Source organism: Papio anubis, chromosome 5 (assembly GCF_008728515.1).
Source record: "Papio anubis isolate 15944 chromosome 5, Panubis1.0, whole genome shotgun sequence".
NCBI lineage: Eukaryota > Metazoa > Chordata > Mammalia > Primates > Cercopithecidae > Papio > Papio anubis.
Genome location: NC_044980.1, coordinates 149,935,621 through 149,960,344, shown reverse-complemented (window position 1 = coordinate 149,960,344; position 24,724 = coordinate 149,935,621). Strand labels below are relative to the sequence as shown.

General features: G+C 45.8%; 1 protein-coding gene across 4 annotated transcripts in view; it reads right to left on the bottom strand.

Moving 5' to 3' along the window:
• CYFIP2 (cytoplasmic FMR1 interacting protein 2) overlaps positions 1-24,724 on the bottom strand; it is a 133,808-nt gene that overhangs the window by 82,951 nt on the left and 26,133 nt on the right. For all 4 annotated transcript variants that reach the window (XM_021939907.2, XM_003900431.4, XM_017960089.3 and 1 more), the window contains exons 4-13: positions 21,565-21,642; positions 19,650-19,751; positions 15,825-16,006; positions 13,572-13,668; positions 12,083-12,211; positions 8,601-8,705; positions 6,623-6,714; positions 4,688-4,805; positions 1,928-2,047; positions 1,297-1,422 (exon numbers count right to left, since the gene is read on the bottom strand). In XM_021939907.2, coding sequence (XP_021795599.1) covers positions 1,297-1,422; positions 1,928-2,047; positions 4,688-4,805; positions 6,623-6,714; positions 8,601-8,705; positions 12,083-12,211; positions 13,572-13,668; positions 15,825-16,006; positions 19,650-19,751; positions 21,565-21,642 — 1,149 coding nt within the window. The remainder of the gene's footprint in view (positions 1-1,296; positions 1,423-1,927; positions 2,048-4,687; positions 4,806-6,622; positions 6,715-8,600; positions 8,706-12,082; positions 12,212-13,571; positions 13,669-15,824; positions 16,007-19,649; positions 19,752-21,564; positions 21,643-24,724) is intronic.

Below are 24,724 nucleotides of genomic sequence, written 5' to 3'. Positions count from 1 at the left end.
AAAAGTATATTATATTTTGGAATAAGTGGAATCATTTTATAGGTTGTTCTGTTTTTGGTCTAAATGTCTATATTTGGAGTTTTATTTTTTATATGTTGATAATATGTATTTAGATATATTACATATTTCTTTACATACTTAAAAATATCCACATTTATGTGTATATGCATCTTTATTTCTAGATATATTTTTGCTTCTTCCCTGTATGCATGAAAACTACAGACATGCTGTTCTTTAACTATTTCTTTTTTAACTTAACAATATGCTGAGCATAGCCTTCCACGTAGGTATATCTTTTTTACTTTTTATTTTTTTTGAGACAGAGTCTCACTCTGTCACCAAGGCTGGAGTGCAGTGGCACAATCTTGGCTCACTACAGCTTCCACTTCCCGGGTTCAAGTGATTCCCCTGCCTCAGCCTCCCGAGTAGCTGGGATTACAGGTGTGTACCACTACGCCTGGCTAAATTGTTTTTGTATTTTTAGTAGAGATGGGGTTTCACCATGTTGGTCACGCTGGTCTTGAACTCCTGACCTCAACTGATCGACCCCTCTTAGCCTCCCAAAGTGCTGGGATTACAGGCGTGAGCCATGGTATATCTTTTTTAGAGACTGCACAGTATGCAACGATATACCTGAGTCTTATTTACCTGGTTCCATATTGAAGAACATTTAAGTTGTTCCATATATATTCGGTATTATAAACAACACTGTGATAAATACCCATGTACATATATCTCTGCACAGTTGGCTTATTTCCTTGGGATATATTCCCAGAAGAAGAACTTGGCCAAAGGGTATGCACATTAAAAACGAGAGTACATATAATCAGATTGCTCTCATAGAAAGCCTATAAAATGTAGGCTGACCACTAAAGACATGAGAATGTCTATTTCCTGCAATTTAACCTGCAACAGGCATCACCCAGCTGTCAAATCTCTGCTATCTTGATGGTAAACACTGTGTCCCATCTTATTCCAATCTGTAGCTCTTTGACCACTGATAACTTTGGGCATTTTTCATACCTCTTTTAGCCATTTGTGTTTGTTTCTTCTGTTGGTTTCTTTGTGCCAATTTTTCCAGTGGAATGGATGTTTTTCTTTGGATTTTTAAGACAGAATGAGTTTCTAATCAATTCTGAGTAACAGAATAACTTCTGACAAATTAATTTAGATGGGAGGACAGGGAAGAGCATGCAAATTGGGGCAACCAATGTTGTTTTCTTGCTCAGAACTACGCAGGAACCACCATGAGCTACAGCCTCAGGGACAGAGGGAGATGCAGGGAGTCTCACCTACCTCAACGAAGGCAAATTTTTCCTCACTGGTGTAATTGTAGCGCGTGGCTCTCTCATATTCTTCTGCAGTGCCAGGACAGTCCTTGTTGCAGAACTTGTCTGTGGGATGAACCAGCTTCCAAGAGTACTGGGGAGAGTGGAAACAAACCAAATGTCCATCAACTGATGAACGGACAAACAGAATGTGGAGGATCCATGCAATGGAATATTATTCAGCTGAAAAAAAGGAATAAAGTACTAATTCATGCTACAGTATGAAAAACCTTGAAAGTATGCAAAATAAAAGAAGCCTGACACAAAAGGCCACGTATCATATGATTTTATCTATGTGAAACATCCAGAATAGGGAAACCTATAGAGGTAGAAAGCAGATTGCTCAGGGCTAGGGAGATGGGAGGGGAGATAACACAGGGCTTCTTTTTGAAATGATGAAAATGTTCTAAATTTGACTGTGGCTATACAACTCTGCGGATATACTAAAAACCGACGAACTTACACTTTAAATGGGTGAATGGTATGGCATGTGAATTGTAACTCCATAAATCTGTTAAAAAGAGAGCGCTAGAGGGAGATGGAGGCAGATTCCAAAGAAAGAGAGGTCAGTGTGAGGCCCTTTACCCGGAGACACCTACCACCTCCATGACGTGGGCGCTCCACTTGGATAGAAGCTGCAGACCCCGCAGGGCTAAGTCAAAGAGCTCGCGATACTCCTCGTCTGACTTCTGGCTGTCCAGCCCTGAGCCCGTCACCACCTGGGGAGCATCAAGTGTCATACTCACGGTCTATGTGCCTGACACTTTTATATGTTATCTTATTGATTCCCCCAAGAACACTGCAGGGAAGTGCTATTATTACATGCCCTTGACAGATAAACTGAGGCTCAGACAAGTGTCTTGCTGAAGCCCACGTGGTTTATAAATCACTGAAGGTTTGGGTTCAGGTGGTGATGCCAGAGCCCCACTCATAACCACCCTGGAGTATTACAGGGCAGCAATTTTCAAACTCTGACTGCATTCATTGTAGGAAGTACACACTATACGGTAACTCATGAACATATATCTACATACAGATATTAAATATATGTATGCAACAATTTTTTTGCTTTTTTTTTTCTTTTAGAGACAGGGTCTCACTGTGTTGCCCAGGCTGGTCTCCTGGGTTCAAGGAATCCTCCTGCTTCAACCTCTCAAAGTGCTGGGATTACAGACGTGAGCCGTCACACAGAGCCTCAACAATATTTTTTACAAAGCAATCTTACTCTTAATATATGGGATTCCTTCTGATTTTCTATTCTATACTTATATAAAAACGCTAATCACAAACACTAAGTTGATTTCACAACTCATCAGATATGACTCACAGATTGAAAGGCAGTGGATAAACATCTATATAATATTCCACAATGATACAGAATATGTACGTATGCACAAACATACTCCGTGTGTGTGTATATGTACATACACACATATACACATACAGCCAGTCCTCCTTATTGGCGGATTCTGTATTTGTGAATTCTCTTACTGGTTAAAATTTATTTGTAACCCCAAAATCAACACTCATGGTGATTTCTCAGTCATTTGCAGACGTGCACCCACTCCCAGCTGAAGTCAGACAAAGTGACTCTGCCTTGTTTCAGCTCTCATACGGTAAACAAGTGTCTTTTTTGAAGTCTACTTAGTGCCATGTTTTCTGTATTTTTGTGCTTTTAACTCAATTTAAAATGGCCCCCAAGCTTAGAGCTAATGCGCTATATAGTGTCCCTCTGTGCCAGAAAGCTGTAACATGCCTTATGGAAAAAAAATACATGTTCTAGATCAGCTTTGTTCAGGCATGAGTTATCGTGCTGTTGGTCATCAGCTAATGAATCAACAGTAGAGATCACATCAAGTGTCTTCAAACAGAAGCACGTATAAAACAAGGTTATATAACGATCAGTTGATGAAAATGTTGTGACCAGAGGCTCACAGAGCTGTAACTCTGATTTCTTCTTGGGGCAATAATTTAGTATTTGCTACTTCAGAGTTCATGACCACTTTACAGAACTCCTGTGAATAATCAGAATCAACATGTATAGAGCATATAATTTTAAAAAATATCTTTGGCTAGACTCATTCTTAGACCACACCAAAATGTAAGTAGGAATTAAGAGCTCTGGCGGGGGGCAGTGGCTCATGCCTGTAATCCCAGCACCTGGGGAGGCTGAGGCAGGAGAATCATTTGAGTCCAGGAGTACAAGACCAGCCCGGGCAACATAATGAGATCCTGCCTCTATTTTTAAAAAAGAAATAACATATTAAAAAAATTTTTTTAAAGAGCTCTAGCACTCAAAATAAGTTATTCCTGTAACTTCAGTTCAATTGATTGGTACATAAGTTTAGAAAGCTAAAGGTCTGGGCTTGACCTTGGTCCCTGTGGGCCACAAGTCTAATGACTATAAGTCATGGTCTAATGGCCACAACTCCTTGCATTTGTCAGACTGCCCCCATTTCAGGTACGTTGCTCTGTGATCAAAGGCATCTCCTGAGTTGGGGTTTGTAAAGCAGAGTCACCATGGCTGTTAGCCACATGGTGGAAGCAGTGAGCATACGTGGGTCAGTGCACAGTCACCCACGAGTGCTATGTAATAAAGGAATCTGAGTCAGAGGATCAGTGTTTTTCAAACAGCATATTCATGTGTTAGGAGGGTATGTATGGGATGAGAACCAGAAGAATACATACATCCAAATACCAGTCTTCGTTGGTTCTGGGATGGTAGGATTTTATGTGATTTTCTCTCCTTTTGCTTATTTGTGTTCTTTCCTGAGGTTTGTGCACTGATCATGTCTCCATTAAAAAAAAAAAAAAGTTTTTAAAAAAGGAAAAATTAAGTGAAATGTAATTATTGGTATTAGTGGAGATTTTTATGACCTTCATCTGCCCTTAAGTATATTAATGATTTTTTTTACAATGATAATTTATTGCTGTGTAGTTTAAAAACATTTAGGTAATGTTATGAGTATGCGTGTTCTGTTTTCTTGCCATCCAGCGTGGCGATGGTTTGCATCACTTACCATGTACAGGCAGAACTAACCATCACCATGCCTTTATTATCTGCCATATCTTTTAATCCTCTCAATGAACCTTTCAGGATAGATACTGTTATCACCTTCATTTCACAGATGAGGAAACTGAAGCAGAGAGATGTTGAATAACTTGCAAAGGGAAGCAGCACCACTGGAATTCACCCCAGTCTGCTTGGCTCTAAAACCCCTGCTGTTGGCCACTTTACCCTCCTGCCTCCCTCCTTCCTACTCTCCAGTGTTCCGTGGATCCACGGTCTTTCCTGGCTGCTCCTTACCCCTTCTGGCCCTGGGCCCATGGGCCTGCTTCCCAGCAGCCTGTGTGCTCACCTCACTGTTGCTGTAGCGAGCAAGCTCGGAAATGAAGCGGATGTGGTCATCCCGGATCTGAACCATCTGCTCACAGATATTGTACTGGGGGCTGATGCTGCTCTGGGTACACGTCCACCTGGGTAGAAAATTACGGGGTCGGAGAGGGTCCCAGCCTCAGGTGCCTGGGTGGGACAGGCATTAGCTGCTCCTGGTGCTCAGCCCACATGGCCAACTCCCCTGGGTAACACCACATGGTATCCCAGCTGCCTCAGCAAGAGAGCCTGCTAAGTCCAACACTGTGGGAGCTTCAGGCCTAGTGGAACAGTCCTTCCTCCTCCTCCTCCTCCTTGGGGCTGGCCTCATCTAGGACCCAACTGCAGGCCTTTCCAGATACCTGGTCCATAATACTTACCAGTAATGTGAGAAGGGAGGGAAGACAGCGTCTCTAGGGCTACAAAGGGGTGGAATCCAAGCACAGAAAAAGCAAGGTGGGCAACCTCCAAAACCAGCCTACCCACTCTGACAGCACACTCTGCAGCTGAAGCTGGCTTTGGGGGGCCTTTGGGCTGAGATTGCGGAAATCTGAATGTGACTGTGCCTCTTTTCCAACAGTGCCCTGGCAACATGGAAGCACATGTGGTGGGGGAAGCCAGGGTCACTCTGAGACATGGGGGTGGCCCCTCCCTCCACCCACCCCCTCTACCTTTCGCCCCCTTCTCTCCTTCTCTCTCCACTCTCTTTCCTCCTTCCCTCTGCCTCTTTTCCACTCCTTGTGAAAAGATGTCATTAGGAAAACCATCCTAAGTCAGAGAGGAAATGAATGAATGAACATCTTCACTCTCCATGCCCAAGAGAAAAACCACCACCCCCTCTTCTACCCTCAGGTGCTGGTGACCCAGCAGACAGACGAAGCACAAGCACCAGACAAGGCAGAAAAAAGATTGTAGGGAGAATTTAGTATTTCAGAAGGAGCCCTGACATACCCCTCATAAGAACGGCAGAACAGTGACAGCCTTCCTCAGGCCTCCCTTCAGTATCACTCAGAGTTACCTGTGGACAGGGGAGCACCCGGCCCCTCACACCCCGCCCCCGTCACTCCCCCAGTCTCTGCTCCCAGCCAGCTTCAGCCTGTCGAGAAGTCAGGCAGGGAAAAGTGAGGAATGAGTTCAGCATTCCCCATTCCCTGCTTTTCCTGCAAACCCCCTCACGCGCTGGCAGCCAGAGGGTGATGAAGCGACTACGCGAGCTTCCTTCGGACACTCATTTGCAGAGGCTCCAGGCAGATGCAGTTCAAGGACACTCCATTTCTATCTTTTTAAGATGCCAATACATTCACCCTTGACTAAAGGACAGCTGGTTCCCCTCTGTGTGGAAAAGCCACAACTCTGGGTGAGAAGCACAGAGAAGGAACCTCCCTAACAGCCTGAGAGACCAAAGGGGCAGCCGAGGTTGGAGCCCCCCAACTTCAGCGAGGCACTGACACCCCAGGCCTTTGCATAGATGACCTAGAATTGTGGTTTATCAAGTGGCTGAAGGTGAGGCTGCCCACCCAATCCACGACTCCACGATGGACTTAGCACACGGTCATCTAACCTGAGAGAATCAGCATGAGGAGGAACAACGCCACCTCTCCTCACCGGACCACTGAGGGCTGGCCACTCCTCCAGAGGAGGAGGTGGACTCCTGCTGTCCTGCTGCAAGGACGTGCGAGTCACTGCTGGGCTGGACAAGGGGCGTGGCTGTGCTCTGAGCCCTTTTGAACCTGGCAGCAAAGGGCGGATACAAAAGGGCTCAGAGCACCCTCGCGGCTCCCCTCCGGCCGGCACCTGTATTCTGATGGAATCCACCTGCCCAGGACTCTGGGGAGGGAGGAGGGGCTGAAGTGGCCCCTCGGCTCCCTGCCCGGGCTGGGCATCCTTGCGGGAGCCGAGAGACATTACGGCAGGCACTCACTTGGACTTGTTCTCTTCATAGTGAGCACTGGTCTTAATGTATCTGGCCAGCTCTATCTGCATGTCGCCGAAAAGGGGCACCACCTGCAGCTGCTGCAAAGGAAGCAAACACAGCTCGTGAGATGCTGAGGAGGGGCTGGGGCAGCCGCCTTCGCTGCCACCCCACCGGGGGAGGCACGCCTCTGTGTATGCCTGGGGGCCGACCCCTAGTTTCTGCTTCCAATGATGCTACCATGTGACTCTGAAGCCAAAAGGAACCCTAGTCATGTATAGGTCCTCCCCTGCCTCCAACCAACTCTATGTTCTAGGCAATGGAGACCAGAGAGGCAAAGTGACTTGTCCAAGGTCACTCAGCCAACAGCATGGGTGAAGGCCAAGGACTGGATGGACGGCTGTCCAGTGCAGGGTCCCTTCCGCTCCAATCTTCCCTGGCTTAAAGCATCCTTGCTGCTATGAATTCTGGGCTAGAAGCAGGTGTCTGAGTGCTGTTAGTCTTCCTGAGAAAGTCTGTACTTTCAAAGCAATTAAAATCATAGTAATATCTAACACCAGAGGGCAGACAACTCCAGACCAAAAACCAAGGCAAATGGCAGGGAGGCTGGTATTTATCGTGTGCTTCTCACGCACTAGGTACTACGACAAGCACTTTAAAAACAGTATCTCAAGCCATACAAGAGTGCTGTGAAGCCTGTACTATTATCATTCCCATTTCAGAGAAGAAACCGAAGCTTAAACAGCTTAAGTGATTTTTCACAAAGTCAGACCAGCTAGAAGTCAAGAAGCCAGGATTATACAACCCAGGGCTCTGAGTCATCTATTGTAACCCCACTGAATCCTCCAGGGAACCCTACAGAGCCCATACACTTGGTATTCACATTTTCCAGACTTGGAACTCAGTTTCAGAGTTAAAAAAGATTTAGCGACTTTCCCAAAGTCATCCAGCTATTAAGTGGCAGAGGCAGACTTAGACCCAGGCCTGCCAAGGGAGGGGTTGTATTCTCTTTCTTCGACCCTCATCTCATTCATGCTGACTTAGGAAAGATTTTGCAAGGGTCTCCCAAAATGAGCCCTATTTTCATTTGGGGCAACTCTAGAGAAAAGTAAAAGTTCCACCCTTGAAAACAAGCAAAGCCAAGGCACAGGATTCCTCTTAGTGACCTATGTTCCTTTTCCTTAACCTTGAAGATTCAGTGGGACTCAGGCCCAATCTAGTGCCCTGCATGTCACACCACTAAGGAATTTTGCTGTGAATATTAATCTAGGCTTTCCCACGTCTGACCTCTCAGACTTGCTCCAAGCCCACAGTGCTCAATGCTAGAATAAATTGAGAACATGGGAAGTTAATTCCAAAGTGTAAGATTCCTCTGCAAAATTCTAAGAGGCTTAGTTTAACTGCAAATTTTTAAAGATCTGGAGCCAAAAGATCAACTCTCAGAGGCACTGAAATAGAGTGAGTAGATGATGGATGTTGCTGAGGCATTCTATCCAGAGGTAAGGGCAAGCGGAGGTGGCCCCTGGTGCCCCAGGTGAGAGCCTGTGATTTTACAAATGTGAACCAATTTAAAATCCAGTCTTTAATCATTCTACTTCTGCGAGCTCTGATTTATACTGGAAATTAGAGCAGGTGCTGTCTTCTGGGATGCACCTCTTTAAGTGACAAGGGACTTCAGGGAAAAAAAAAAAGCAGCATTCAAAAAGAAGCACAGGGCCTCCTCCTAGCCAAATCCCAGCTGAATCCTGAAACTTGGAACTATGTGTGGCTTTCACGCAACAGCCTTTAGGGCATAAATGCCTCCATCGATGGCAGCTGGAGGCCCTGCTGTTCTATTCTCTCCCTCTTCCTACTCTTGGGATCTTTGGAGCTACAGCTCAATTTAAAAAACCTGACAGTTTCCTGGCTGATTTCATCCCTTTCCCCCAAAGACATCTGAGCTCTGGTAACCTCAGCCCTCTGCCCAGCCCCAGTCCCAGTTGCTGACCTTAAAGAATTTATCAATTTTGCTAAGATTAATTCTCTTCTTGGCATCCAGTTTGTAAATGTTACTGACATTTCCATCCATTAGGTAGAGGCCAAAGCCCATCACCTAGAATGAGAAGGGGGCACAGCATAGAAACTAATCACATCCGCTGGAAAAGTTTAAAAACAAAAACGTAAGTCTGTATATGTCCTACACACACACACACACACCCGGTAGAGACGCACATTATATTATAAACACCTATGCATCTTCAAATAAATGCAGGAAATAGAAGTCTAATTTCAACCAGAAATTTAAATTTAGTGTATTACTATGGCAGCTACTTCTTCAGCCCTTACTATGGGCCTGAGTCTGTGCTCAGAGCATTAATAAGCATCATTTTCTCAAGTCAAGTTCTCTGCAATAACCTTATTCTACAGATGAGGAATCAGAGACACAGGGAGGTTAGACAGCTCGCTAAGGCCACACAGCTAAGCAGCAGAGACAGGAGCTGAAAAGAATCTGTTGACAACATTTCTGCATTTAGATCTTTCTGAGAAAAAGGGCTGCTCCTAGCTCCTTGCTGTATCCCAGGGTGTGGTGCAACACAGGCATCTGATGAATACTTGAACAGGTAGTGAATGTGAAAGTATCCACCTCTTTCTCCACAGAAAGGACAATGTAAAGGTTTCCAAGAGCTGCTGGTGACTTTAATTTTTAAAAAAAATCTTCCAGAATTTGCCCTCTGAGTGGGTTGACATTCTTCATTCCAACCCTTCTAACAGTTTCTTGAGTGCTGGCTTGGCTTGTTTTGCTCCTTTTAAAATGTATGCAGAAGGGGGCCTGAGCAGCTGTGTGACCGTAAGAAAGTCACTTCTCTCTGTGCCTCTATTTCTCATCTGACATGAACAGGATGCAGCAGGGTACTGCTAGGGTTGCTTCCCCTGTGGGTGCATTTACTGTTTTTTTTTTTTTTGAGATGGTCTCACTCTGTTCCCCCACCACCCTGCCCAAGCTGGAGTGCAGTGATATGATCACGGCTCACTGCAGCCTCAACCTACTGGGCTCAAGCGATTCTCTTACCTCAGCCTCCTGAGAAGCTGTGACTACAGATGCACGCCACCGTTGGCTAATTTTTGTATTTGTCTATAAAGATGGTGTTCCACTGTGTTGTCTCAAACTCCTGGGCTCAAGTGATCCTTCTACCTTGGCCTCCCAAAGCGCTAGGATTACAGGAGTGAGCCACTCTGTGGGTATATTTTTGTTCTGCAGAATGAACTTCATCCTTTTCTGCATAAGAGCAGACAGTGCCCGATGGTGGCATCTGAGTTCACTAATCCAAACTACCCATGTGGCAAAACCATGTGAAGGCCAGATTGAAGAGGGCGGGGAACAGAGAGGGAAGGCGGCAGGGAAGTCCGGGTGTGGAACTCCAGAGAATGTGAAAGCCGCATTAAGACTACTTGCTGGGCTGGCAGGTAGTGACTTAGCTTGTGGAAAGTTACAGCAACTGCCCAGGCAGAGCACCAGCGGTGAGAGGGGTGTGTGAACTGTGACTGGCTTCTCTGGATTTCTGACGGTCGGGAGCAAGCCAGGGTGAACAAGTCTCAAAGCCACCCAGCCCTGCAAACTTAACTGAGGTACTAAGACGTGTAAGACAGGAGCACCAACACGGGGCTGGGATTCTCAGAATAGCAGGAGAGACACTGAAGGAGGAAAAAAAGGAAAAACCACCAGAATGTTGAGAAGTGAGGATCTGGGACAGAATCAAAAGGGGCTCTGCAGCGTGTATAAAGAATGGGAGAAGGCTGTTCATGTCAGTGCCACAATTGTGAGGTATCAGTTAGAGACAACCTAAGCTAACAATGGAATAATGGCTAAGGAAGGCTCATGGAAATCACATTATTTCACAGCAGCATAACATCGCCAAATAAATTTAGTCACATGACATAAAATGGATACATGGTCATGCAGACTGCAAATTTTGAAAATATATAAGCATAGCAAAAAACTTAGAAGGACACACATAAAAGTGCTGAAAGTAGGCCAGGCGCAGTGGGTCATGCACGTAATCCCAGCACTTTTGGAGGCTGAGGAGGGCAGATTGCTTGAGCCCAGGAGTTCAAGACCAGCCTGGCCAACATAGGAAGACCTTGATTCTACAAAAAATTGTTTTAAAAAAATAGCTGAGTGTGGTGGCATGTGCCTATAGTCCCAGCTACTCAGGAAGCTCAGGTGGGAGGATCGCTCGAGCCTGGGAGTTAGAGGCTGCAGTGAACCACGACTGTGCCACTGCACTCCAGCCTGAGAGACAGAATGAGACTCCAGCTTGGAAAAGAAAATGCTAAAAGTGTTAATTCTTGGTGAAGAGATTGTGAGAGATTTAAATTTTTTTATGCTTTGCTGTATATTCCAGATTTTTCAAAACAATAAATATGACAATTTTGGAATGAAACATGTAAACTGATGAAACAATTGTGATCACTTTGGCAAAATGTAGCAAAAGCTTGAAGATTTATTTTGTTTTCTAGTATGGAGATTCCTTAAAGAACTAAAAGCAGAATTACCATTTGATCCAGCAATCCTACTACTAGGTGTCTATCCAGAGGAAAAGAAGTTATTGTATGAAAAAGACACTTGCGCACATGTTTATAGCAGCACAATTCACAATTGCAAAAATATAGAACCAACCTAAATGCCCATCAACTAACAAGCAGATAAAGAAAATGTGTTCTATATACACATCAGGAAATACTACTAAGCCATAAAAAGAAACAAAATAATGGCATTCACAGCAACCTGGATGGAGTTGGAGGCTATTATTCTAAGTTAAGTAACGCAGGAACGAAAAAACAGAATGTTGTATGTTCTCATTTATAAGTGGGAGCTAAGCTACGAGGGTGCTCAGGCATAAGAATGATATAATAGACTTTGGAGAATTGGGGGAAAGGCAGGGAGGTGGGTGAGGGACTACACTTTGGGTACAGCGTACACTGCTTGTGTGACAGGTGCACCAAAATCTCAGAAATTACCAGTAAAGAACTTTTCCATGCAACAAAAAAACACCTGGTTCCCCAAAAACTATTGAAATAAATAAAAAAAAAAGTTTATTCTGTTTTTCCCTTTGAGCCAGCAAATCCACTTCTAGGAAGTTGGCCTTGACAAAAAGATGTGCACAAAAACTGCTACAAGGGTGTTCAATGAAGTTTAGCAAACAAATATCCAACCACAGGGGATATGTTACACGACAATGTTCCAAAACAATGGAATACTTGGCAGTCATTAAACATAACATTGTAGAAATAGCCTTAATGACATCTGGAAAGGTGACTATGGTATATTATACTATAGGAAAGGAACAGGTTACAAACCATTCTGTGCAGTAAGATCTGTATCAATGTTTAAGAAAAAAAGAAACATTGTTTTTTAAAAAGGATTTTTAATAAGAAGAAGGTGAGAGGGTAAGCCCAAGCCCCATGGGTGTGGCCTCAAGGGAGTTTTACCTTGAGGAGCATGTGTTTCTCACTAGGGGTCAGGTACATCTTGTTCTCGTAGTAATCCACGCAGATATTGACAATGTCAGCCAGCAGCTCCTCATAGCCTGGGATCACTTCCAGTTGCTGGTGGAGACACTGAACAGCAGCGCCACCCTCAGGTTAGGCAGCGCATGTATCCTGTGCCCTCACCTGCACCCCTGCAGAAGGCCCACAGCTGGCAGGTGTGGTCCCCACTGATGGCCAGGAATCACAGCTCCAGGGAGGGCAGCCTGCATGCCAGCTGGCACCTGATGCCTGAATCCTCTCCTCGATGTCCCCACAGTACTCCTGCACACCTCCCATGGCAAGGAACTCATCCCCCTATTTAATTCCCCGGCAGTTCTGATGGTTAGAAAGTGCTTTCCTGGCCTGAGCTAAAAAGCAGCTCAGTTTTACAGCAATAGGCTTCTTGTCATTTCAGCTCAGCTTGGAGGACGCGGGTTTATCTAGGATGTCTTCTCAGACAATGGCGGCAAAACCCCACCCGGGGGAGGAGAGCTGGTGGTGGGGAGTGGGGCAGGTGTCTCCCTCCCGGCAGGACACAGCAGTAGAAAAACATCTATTAGAGAAGGGTCTGAGGTCCCCACTCCAGGCCCTTTCTCTCCAAAGGGACCAACCAGGACCCTGCAGGGTATGCAGAGGAGGACACTGCTGGTACTTCCCACAGGCAAGAGAAAGAAAACCTGAGGCCTCAGTGACTGAACAGCTTTCTGCAGTTAACAAAGAGTGGCAAGGGCCCTGTCAACCCAAGGGCCTCTGTGATATGGATTTCAGCGTGATACCCTTGGAAGATGGAGGATCCCCTCAGTTTTGTCCTGAGTCCTGCAGACATTCTTGCTAGAGCCTGTTTAGGCTGAAGTGACAGAAAGCAAGACAAGTGATGCTTGTCTTGCTTATGTTGGGCAAAATGGGAAAATGGCAGCTGAGGGGAGTGCCCTGGCAAACCAGTGGTAGCAATACCAACTATGTCTTCCTAGGCCCTGAACATCTGTCAGGATCTGCATGCTAAGGACTTTTCATATACTGGTATCATTTATTTCTCACAACAGTCCTATGAGATGGGTTCTCATAATATTCTCAAAATAACAGACCCATTTTACAGATGAGGAAACTGAGGCTTAGATTGGCCCCAGGTCTTACAGAGTGGGTCAGTGGTGGTCTAGGATTAGAAAACAAGGCTGCCTAACTCCAGACCCCACGTTCTCAGCCCTGATGCAGGGTCAGAGCACTGGCTGAGAGGGCTTCACGAGAATGACAACTGGAGAGGGTGAATGGGCCACCTGGGGTTGGGAGGAGAGATTTAAGTCCTCAGCTGCATTTCACTCTCACGGAGGGCAGCGGAGACGGAAGCTGCAGACCGAGCTTGTCTGCTTGGGCTCGTGGTCCACCCAACCTCTACATGCCTGCCTGTAACCCCGAGACACCAGGTCAGGCCTAACAAGGAGTCTGCCCTCACCTGGGTGATCCTGTTGTGGTTGGCCAGGAACATGGAAAGGTTCTGCGACTCCTGGATAGACTGGGGATCCGCCATCTTCCGCAGGAACTGTGCCGCCCTGAAACATAGATAGTGGGCGCTGCAGAGAGGACTGTCCAGGCACAACAGCCTAAACCATGCCTCACGGGCTCCCATGCCCACCTAACCCAGAGTGACACCATCCTGGAAGTTAAAGAGCTCTGAATATCCCAGGCAATGCTAACGTCGAAACAGAGTGTGTTCTGAAGTCATTTGCTTTGGGGCTGTCTACACCCTTGTAATAAGGACCCCTTAAATTAAAAGGCGGGAATGTACTAAAAATCTCTGAAATCTCAGATAGTTTAAGGGGAACTAGCAATCCATCAACCAGCCAGGAGTGGTGAAACAGGGAGTAAAATGATATCCTTGTACCCTCCTGTAACCTCCAGTGAGGCTGCATGGTAAGTTATGGAGAAGCAGCGCAGGTAGGATGCTAGAATGCACTTGTTGTGTATTCCATTATTTATAGGAAAACTTCAACATTTCCAAAGCAAAGCATTGTATAGAAAACAGAAGTCTATGGAACCTCACAGAATTGCAGGTGATGGGATGACGGGCACAGGGAACACAAGCAGGACTTGATGGGAGAAAGCTGCGGCTGCCTGACTTCCCAGCCTAACCTGGAGATGGTGCCACCTGTGTCATCACGAACTGTGAAAACAGACAAGACACCCTGTCTTGCTCATGACCTAGCTGGGCTGCAGAGAATCTCATTTGCGGCCATGACAGAAGCAGTCTGGCTGCAGCTGGGGAAAATTTGGTAGAATATATTATGCAATAAGCTACCCATAAAAAGCACTTTGGGAGGCCAAGGCAGGCGGATCACAAGGTCAGGAGTTCGAGACCAGCCTGGCCAATATGGTGAAACCTTGTCTCTACTAAAAATACAAAACTTAGCCAGGCACGGTGGCAGGCGCCTGTAGTCCTAGCTACTCTGGAGGCTGAGACAGGAGAATCGCTTGAACCTGACAGACAGAGGTTGCGATTGCACATTGCACTCCAGCCTGGGTGACAGAGTGAGACTCCATCTCAAAAAAACAAAACAAAACAAAACAAAAAAACTTTGTAAAGTTGTCAACTTCTAAGTCAGCCTTGAGACGGGGCCCTGCCTTCTGGACAGCACCAGATGTCACAGCTGACTCAGGAAGGTAAACTTGTGAGAATCAGTCTGTTTTCTCTGGTTACCTTGCAGCCCAAGGAGATGCCTTTATCAAAGGCACAGCAAATCCTTCTCAAGAGACTTCTGGGTGGCTGTATACTGGTTTCTGGAACGACTCCTCCCCCACTTTCAGTCCTTTTTGTTTGTTTGTTTTAATTAAAAAAGAGAGATGGGGTCTCACTATGTTTCCCAGGCTGGTCTCGAACTCCTGGGCTTAAGTGATGGGCCTGCCGTGGCCTCCCAAAGCACTAGGATTACAGGTGTGAGACACCTCTCCTGGCTAATCTTTTTAAGAGCTGGCGGAGACCCTGAACTCCAAAGGCGAGCAACCGTCCCATCAGCGTACCCCCACCTCTACACCTCCAGTGACTGACAGGAGGTTTAGCATATGACTCAAGCGGAATCAAAGGCAATCCTCCCTGGGAGGATATTCAGAGTTCCAAATACTAATTTGGAAGAAGCAGCATCCCGTCCTTCCTTAGAAGCTGGGGTTGCTGCACTGGCCTGAGGAAAGCTGCTGGAAGACTCCACGGACCTGAGAATGAAGCCAATGGAGAGGAGGAGGTCAAGCTGAGAGCTGGAGGCACCCAGCTTAACATCATCATCTGAGTGCCTGCGTGCAGGTGTGCCTGGACTTTCTGTGAGCCAATTCATTTCCTTCTTTTACATACACTGTTTGAATTGGCTTTATGATTCTTGCAGAAAATGACTAATGTAACCATTCTGTGATGATCTTACTGGTTCCATATTACATGGGGCAACGTAAAATGCTGCTGCTCCACAGATGGGGGAATGAGGATTTGATTCTATCTTGAGACATAAAACTCTTCAAAGATGAAGTTCTTCCAAGGCCCAGCTCTATGCCCTGTTCCTCAAACCACATTGAATCAGGCCGAGCCCTGCTGTGTTTGGGGGATGGCTAGTTTGGTACCAAAGAAAGAGCAGGGGAGAGGGGCTCCATCCTCTTCCTCCACTTGGCAGGCAGCCCTGGAGGAGGGGCCCGGCTGGGGAAAGGGAGAAGGGGAGGTTGCCCTGACCTTTTGTAGGCAGAGTGGTCATTCTTGACGCTGCACTTCATGTTCTTTAGCTCATCTAGGACAGCAAACATGTTGATGAACTTGCCCAGGGTCAGGAGGTAGGCCTCAGAGACAAAGTCCTTCCTGCGCTCGGCGTGGCACAGCCGCTTCACCTCGCTGCAGAACCGCTCGATGGCCTTGCGCTGGGGGCAGAGGGGCAGCGAGTAAGGTCCCCTGGGGCGGCTCACTGTGCTCCCTTGTAGGGGCAGGGTGCAGGCTCCTCTAGGGCCCTCCTTAGAGCCAGCCCTCTGGAGAAAGGCAAATCTGCCAGGCAAATTTTCTCAGAGGAGTCCTTAAATCCAAAGCTGATTTCTAGAGGGGAGCCTGGAACCTGCCCCCAAGTGATTCAAATCAACGCATTCATTCAACATACATTGGCTGAGCATTATGTCTTATTCATTTTGGCATTCCCAGCACCTAGGACAGTGTCAGAAACCAGTCAATAAGGTGGTAGAGACCAAGAGTGAGAGACACATACAGAGAGAAAAAGAGGTTCATTCATCCAGTAGCTATTTAACGGCCATCTACTATGTGCCAGGCACCATTCTAGGTCCTGGGGCAGAGCAGGAAACAAAAGAGAAAAGCAGACAAGCAAGGAAATTCTGCCTTCAGGAGCTTACATTCTACCTTTTTTGTTTGTTTTTTGAGACTGAGTTTCACCGTTACCCAGGCTGGAGTGCAGTGTCGCAACTCGGCTCACTGCAACCTCCGCCTCTCGGGCTCAAGTGATTCTCCCGCCTAAGCCTCCCGAGTAGCAGAGATTACAGGCACGCATCACTATGCCCAGCTAATTTTTTGTATTTTCAGTAGAGACTGGGTTTCACCATGTTGGCCAGGCTGGTCTTGAACTCCTGACCTCAAGTGATCTGCCTGCCTCAGCCTCCCAAAGTGCTGGGATTACAGGTGTGAGCCACCATGCCCGGCCTAGGAGTTTACATTCTAGTGAGAGAAGACAGAAAACAATGCATAGATCTGTTAGAACGTGGTATGTGCTATGGAGAAAAACAAAGCAGAAAAGCTTGAGAAGGGCTCAGAGGGGTTCTCCTTCTAAGGAAGAAGATCAGAGACGGAATCCTCAAGAAGTGACTTTTAGGAAAAGAAGCTGAAAGAGGAGGAAAAAGAGGCATACGGGGTAACTTATTGGTCAGCGTGAAGGCCCTGAGGCGTCTTCCAGGGATGGGAAGGAAGCCAGGGTGGCTGAAGTGGAGTGAGTGCAGGAAGCAGACAGAGAGATGGGGCCAGGGCACTGGCTCTTGTAGGCCTTTGTGAGGGCTCGGGCTTGGGCACTGCATGAGTTGGGGAGACATGGGAGGTTCTGAGGCCAGATAACATGGCCTGAATTATATTTTAAAAGAGTCCCATTGGCTGCTGTGGGGAGAACAGACTCTAGGGTGCAAAGATAAAAGTGAGAGAATAGTTAAGGGGGTATTTAAAGGCTTAAAGGTGGGGTTACCATCTGACCCAACAATTCCACTCCTAGGTCTCTACTCGAGAGACATGAAAACATACGTCCACACAAAAACTTGTACATGAATGATCAATGTTTCTTCATCCTAGCCCCAAAGTGGAAATAAACCAAAGTCCATCAACTGATGAATGGAGAAATAAAATATGGTATATCCATACAATGGAATAGTATTCAGTCCTGAAAAGGAATGAAATTCTGACACATGCTGTAACATGGATGACCCTTAAAAACATCACACTAACTGAAAAGAGCCAGATGGACACAAAAGACCACATGTATGATTCAGTTTATATGAAATGTCCAGAATAGGCAAATCCATGGAGGCATAAAGTAGCTTAGTGGTTGCCTCGGGCTGGGATGTGGGCAGAGATGAGGGTATTATGGGGTGATGGCCAAAGGGTGTGGGATTTCTTTTTGGGGTAATGAAGATGTTCTAAAATTGATTGTGGGCCAGGTGTGATGGCTCACGTCTGTAATCCCAGAACTTTGGGAGACCAAGGCGGGTGGATCATTTGAGGCCAGGAGTTTGAGACCAGCCTGGCCAACATGGAGAAACCCCATATCTACTAAAAAAAAAACAAAAAAAACCCAAAAAACAAAATTAGCTGAGTGTGGTAGCACACACCCGTGGTCCCAGCTACTCAGGAGGGACATGGAGGCAGGAGAATCACTTGAAACCAGCAGGCTGAAGTTGCAGTGAGCCAAGCCAGTGTCACTGCACTTCAGCCTGGGCGACAGAGCAAGACTCTGTCTCAAAAATAAATAAGTAAATAAAACTGACTGCGGTGATGAATGCACAATTCTGTGAATATATTAAAAACTGCTAAATTATCCACTTTAAATGGGCAAATTATATGGAATGTGTTAAGTATATGTCTATAAAACTGGTACCAAAAATTTTAAAAGGCAGTTGAACAGCAACAACAAAACGAGGCTACTGTAGTAACCCAGAAAGAACAAGAAAGAAAGAGAAGGAAGAAAAGGAAAGCAGGGAAAGAAGGGGGAAGAGAAACGATGGCCCCACTTGAGCTCCACTCCGCTTCCATAGGCCTGAGAGGTCCAACCAGCCAGTCCGTCCTTTCCTTCAAAGACTAAGTCATATTTCCTCCTTCCAGAGTCTAAGTCCAACTATACTCTGTGAGGATGAAAATGGTCCACACATGCACTGTCCAATACGACAGCTACCATCACACAAGGCCACTCAGCACTTGCAATGTGCCTAGGATTACTGAGGAACTGAATTTTTCATAGTGTCTCGTTTCATTTTTTTCCAACCTACCTCATGCTTTGATTTTAAAATTTTATTTTTACCCATGTTTAGCTTTTAATCTTTATGTTTTTCATGTTGTCACTTTTTAATTAAGGTAAGTACCCACATGTGGCTAATGGCTATGGCACTAGACAGCATAGTTCTAAATTATTCCAGATCCTCCCTTCTGTAAATACCTCTCATCAGGGGACTCTCAGTTTCACACTCAATCAGTTTCTGGATAGTTCTTCTCTCTTGGCCCTGCCTTCCCCAAAAGATTTTGGGCTCCCGAAGGCAGGTCCATGATGCTAACAGCCGCTGCAATTTGGGAAACCTATTCTGACCAGGGTCCCACTTGGCTCTTTACAAACAGACCTCATTTATTCTCATCATAAACCTGTGAAGCAGGTCATTTTCAAGGTGAACAGCCCCAAGGTGTCAGAGACGTTAAATAACTCACAAGCACACAGTTCGAGAGTGAAAGGGCCAGGGATGTGACTTGGGCTTCTCTGCCTCCAAAGGCCATGCTCCCCGCCCAGGCTGCATACCCACACCCCACCTTCCCATTTCCCTCACACCCAGGCCCTTCATTTTATTTCTTAAACACAGCAAGCTCCTTCCAGCCTCAGCCTCAAGGCTTTTGCCTCTGTGATACCTTCTGCCTGAAACCCTTTCCTCCTGGTCACCACAGGTCAGTCTCCTCTAGACTCTCAGCTCAAATGCCACCTCCTGAGAGGCTGTCCCTAAAGCAGCACCCACATCACAGGCACACCCAGAATTTTTCAAAATGTTATTTTACTCAGAGAATTTATTATTCCCTGAATATTAATGTGTATTGCTTATTGTCTGTCTCTCCTCCTACACAAAACACACTCACATACTCACTAGGATGAAAATCACGAGGGCGGGGAGACTCATCTGTCTTGCTCACTCAGGGGTGTGTAAGGCACAGTCAAAAAACATTTGCTGAGTGAATAAATAACATGGCAAAAAAACTGCAGACCCCAATGATTAGAAGACTCGGGGCCTTTTCAGTTCTCCAGATGCAGACCTGCCCCTCCCCACTCACCTGAAAATACATGAACTTCATGAGCTTGGTGACCTCCGGCTCCAGCACCTCCACTGTCTTCTCATAGATCTCTACTCGGTTGGGCTGCTCGTTGCATTTCACCTGTGGGGGACGGTAGGGGCACACACATCCTGGTTTGCCCAGGCAGTCCTGGTTCATACCTGTTGTTTTATTACTGTTTTTTGTTTTGTTTCGTTTTGTTTTTGAAACAGGGTCTTGCTCTGTCATCCAGACTAGAGGGCAGTGTCATGATCATGGCTCACTGAAACCTCAACCTCCCAGGCTCAAGTGATCCTCCCAACTCAGCCTCCCAAGTAGGTGGGACTTCAGGCATGCACCACCACATTCAGCGAATTTTTGTAGTTTGTGTAGGGATGGCGTCTCACTATGTTGCCCAAGCTGGTCTTGAACTCCTGGGCTCAAGCAATCCTCCCACCTCAGCCTCTCAAATTGCTGGGATTATAGGCATGAGCCACCATGTGCGGCCCTGTGGTCTTATTAATAGGGCTCTTTTTCACTCTCAAATATACCTGATTTTGGATGATAACTGATCTGCTCATCCCAGCGAGAGAAGATTTGGGTAGCCCCTGCTTCACCAGGATGGCAGGGGGCAGAAATGCTCCCCAGACACTGGCTGCAGGAAAGGAACCAGCTGGTCCCAAGAACAAAACCCTCCTTCCTTCTTCTCAGTTCTGTGCCCTGTCCGTGAGCTACTGACATGTTCATGTTGATCTGCAAGCTCTCCCTCCTTCAGTCTTTCCCCTGTCCCCACTCCAGCAGGGTCCAGCTGGATTCTAAGCAGAAAGAAATGTTCTTTCCATTGTTCTGGATACACCTGGGACAAAGCTCCCCTAGGCCTACCCAGGCCCATTTCCCCTGCTCTGCAGTTTTCACCAGTGTGCACATCAGAAACCCATGGCAGACATCCTCACAAAGCACACGCCAAGGCTGCTAATGGATACACGGGATCTGAAGAGTGCGCCAAGGTAAGCACAGGGACATTCTTCACACTATTGCTTAGAAAGTCTTACAATGGCAGCATTATGCTAAATATCCACTAGTTGACCATTAAGTGGATAAAATATGCTACAATCACATAATATCACTGTGAGCTGTTAGAAGGAATGAGACAATTCTATGTAACCAGGAAACAAAGTCACCATAAACAGTTGAAAAAAGTGACAGAAGAGTCAGGTCCCATTTTTGTTAAGTGAAACAAGACAGCATGTGTGCTCATATATAAGACAGGCAGAGAAAATCTGAAAGGATGCAAACCAAACCATTAATAGTAGTTTATTGCTGGGGCCTAGAATTAGGAGGAAGGGGGAGGAATAGTTTCTCTTTACACACCTGTGGCTTGCTGACTTTGTTGCCATAGGACCCGCTAATTACATGCTGATGGCACTGATGGTAATAAAAATATCTGTATGTGTCAACATGAAAAAAGTCAGTAAGTAAGAATTAAGTGGGGAAAAAAGCAAGTGGCAGAACAATAGAAACATGAAACAATACATTTTTGTAAATAATAATTTACAAAATAATATTCATGCCAGGAAAAAGATCCAGAAGAGTATGTCACAGAGTGTACATGGCCATCCTATGGCGGGAGGTGGGTTTGGGTGGTTGGGGTGAGGCAGTGGGAACATCTTGCTTTTTACTTCATACCCTCTGCAGTGGTTTTGGTGTCATGTAGTTACCATATACTGCTTTGGAAATAAAATATATTGAACAAATGTGTTTTCAGTCCCTCGACATGGGTCCCCGTCATCACTTTTATGGGAAGCTCTCTGAATGTCTTCCAGGTTCTTCCTTGGATAAGAGGACCTGCTTGACTCAGCTCTCTGGTTTGGGGATGAAGTCGGGGTTAGTAATGCCCTCTGGAGGGGAAAGAGACACACAGCAAGGACAGTCTCACCTGGGGAATGGCCCGGGAACAGCTGCGCCAGGTGTACAGCATGACCGCATACTCGTGTCCTTCCTCCAGCATCTCATTCTGAAATGGTAAAACAGCCTCAGCAGGGAAGAACCAGATGGGTGCTACCAGGCTTCAAAAGCCCCCAGGTCCTCACTGCTTATGGAATGGTCCATGGACCTGCAGCATGGACATCACCTGGGGACCTTACTGGAAATGCAGACTCTCAGGCCCCTCCCTGGGCCTATGTAATAAGAATCTGCATTTCAACAAAATTCCCAGGTGACTCACATACACAATGAGTTTGAGAAGAACTCACCCTCAGGCCACATTTTCCCAAACAGATGGATGGCTACCTTAGAAAGAATGGGGCAGAGCTATGTGCCACCCAGATATAACGTTAGCAAGAAAATAAGCAAGTAGCAAAACAGTATGTACAGCAGATAGGTTAAAAAACAAAACAGAAATAGTTATGAAAGTATATTATCAAAACTGCCTTTGCAAAGATTATGACAGTGAGAGAAATCTGACATAGTTGATGCCATCTTGCTTCTAACCTCCAAACTGTCCTTGGTCATTCCTGGATGCAGGCTAAGCTAACTTTGGGAGGAATTTCGTTGACAGTTTAACCATAAAGCAAGGATGATAATAGCCCTTTCCAAAACTAAACTGCCTTTGTAAAACTAATGAAAGTCCACAAGGTTAGGATTATGAGAGGTGTGTGAATTCTGCTTAAGATGTAGGCATACTTTCCATAATCCCTTACTACTTCGGAGTCACGTGGCTGGAGGTCACAAGATTTGGGACTTCCCCAATTGCTCTTACTAATACCAACACTATTGTAGAATGTAAGATTGGTCTTTTGAGAAGTTCTTCAGACTGACTCCACCTGGACTTTTGGGACTTGACTGGTCCAATGGCCCCCACCCAGAGGCAGCCTCAGCACATGAAGCCTGTTTTCTACACTCCATGACTGCATCCCCAATCAATCAGCACCCATTTCCTAGCCCCATGCCCACCAAACTATTCTGGAAAAAAGTCTAACCTCCACGCTTTTGAGGAGACTGACTTGCCTAGTAACTCTGTCTCCTTTGTGGGCAGCCTCATATTGATGAAACTCCTTCTTTACTGCAGTACCACTGTCTCAGTGAATTGGTTTTGTCTGTGCCGTGGACAGGAAAAACCCGTCAGGTGATTACATTATTACGTATTGAAAAAAATTTCAGTGCAACATGCACCAAGCTATGAATAGCAAGTGCTCTGTGGGGCTGGATTGTTTTGCATTGCTTTTTAAAAAGTCCTACAGCACTATAATGCTCATACTTTTATAAGAGCCCATGTACTATCTCATAAGCAGGAAAATGATTAATATCAATTTTTAATAATAAGCAGAGCAGATGGGAAAACCGACAACAGCATGAAAAACTAATGTGAAAAAATACAGTCATGACTCATCTCACTGAGGAAGTGTTACTGTGGAAAGAGACCTAAACTCAAGGTCCAAATATCTGGGCTCAAGGCTGGGCATGGTGGCTCACACGTGTAATCCTAGCGCTTTGAAAGGCTGAGGTGGGTGGATCACCTTAGGTCAGGAGTTCAAGATGAGCCTGGCCAAAATGGCAAAACCCCGTCTCTACTAAAAATACAAAAATTAGCCAGGTGTGGTGGCGGGCGCCTGCAATTTCAGCTACTCGGGAGGCTGAGGCAGGAGAATTGCATGAGCCCGGGAGGCAGAGGCTGCAGTGAGCTTAGATTGCACCACTGCACTCACAGCCTGGGTGACAGAGTGAGACTTCACCTCAGACATACATACATACATACATACATACATACATAAACATGTGGGCTAAAATACCAGCTTCATCACTTATTAGCCCTTTAGTCTACTGTAAATCACTTATCCTAAAATTCTCCACTTAGTCATCTGTTAAATCACGATAATAATAATCTCATACAATTTTATGAGAATTAAATGGAACACACACACATACTCTTGGTAATCTATGAAGTGAGTCAGGACAGTAATCTGGCAGTGTTACAACATGTTAACCACAGATTTACCATTCGACCCAGTAACTCCCGGGTATGTGTATACCCAAGAGTACTGAAAACAAATATCCACACAGAAAAATGTGTAGATTCAAGATTTGCAAGTAACACAAATATTCATAGCAGCATTATTCAAAATAGCTCAATAACCTGAGTGTCCATCAACGGATGGATGGATAAGTAAAATGTGGCATATCCATACAATTAATTATTTGGCAATACAAAGTAATGAACTACTGATACACGCTGCCACATGGATGAACTCTGAAAACACTATGCTGGTCAGGCATGGTGGCTCACGTCTGTAATCCCAGCACTTTGGGAGGCCGAGGCAGGCGGATCACCTGAGGTCGGGAGTTCGAGGCCAGCCTGATGAACACGGAGAAACCCCATCTCTACTAAAAATAAAAAATTAGCCAGGCGTGGTGGCGCATGCCTGTAATCCCAGCTACTTGGGAGGCTGAGGCAGGAGAATCGCTTGAACCCAGGAGGCGGAGGTTGTGGTGAGCCAAGACTGTGCCATTGCACTCCAGCCTGGGCAACAAGAGTAAAACTCTGTCTCAAAAAAAGAAAGAAAAGAAAAGGAAAGGAAAGGAGAGGGTGAGAGAGAGAGAGCGAGAGAAAGAGAGAGAGAGAGAGAAAGAAAAGAAAAGAAAAGAAATAAAGAAAACATTATGCTAAGTAAAAGAAGCCAGACACAAAAGGTCCCATATTGGATTATTTATTTAGATGAAAATAGGCAAATCCATAGAAACAGAAAGTATATTAGTGACTGCCAGGAGGTGGGGGGGTGAGAGGAATTGGGATTGATTGCTAACAGGTCCAGGGTATCTTTTAGGGGTGATGAAAATTAGGTAGTAGCCATGGCTGTGTAACATTGTGAATATGCTAAAAACTACTGAATTGTACACTTTAAATGGAAATACACCTTGAAAAAAAAGTCAACAAAAAAAGAATTTTACTAGGCCATCTCTTTTTATAAATGTTTGTATCTACACTAAAAAATGAACTTCAGGTCGGGCGTGTTGCCTTATGCCTGTAATCCCAGCACTTTGGGAGGCCAAGGCAGGCAGATCATGAAGTTAGGAGATTGAGACCATCCTGGCTAACACGG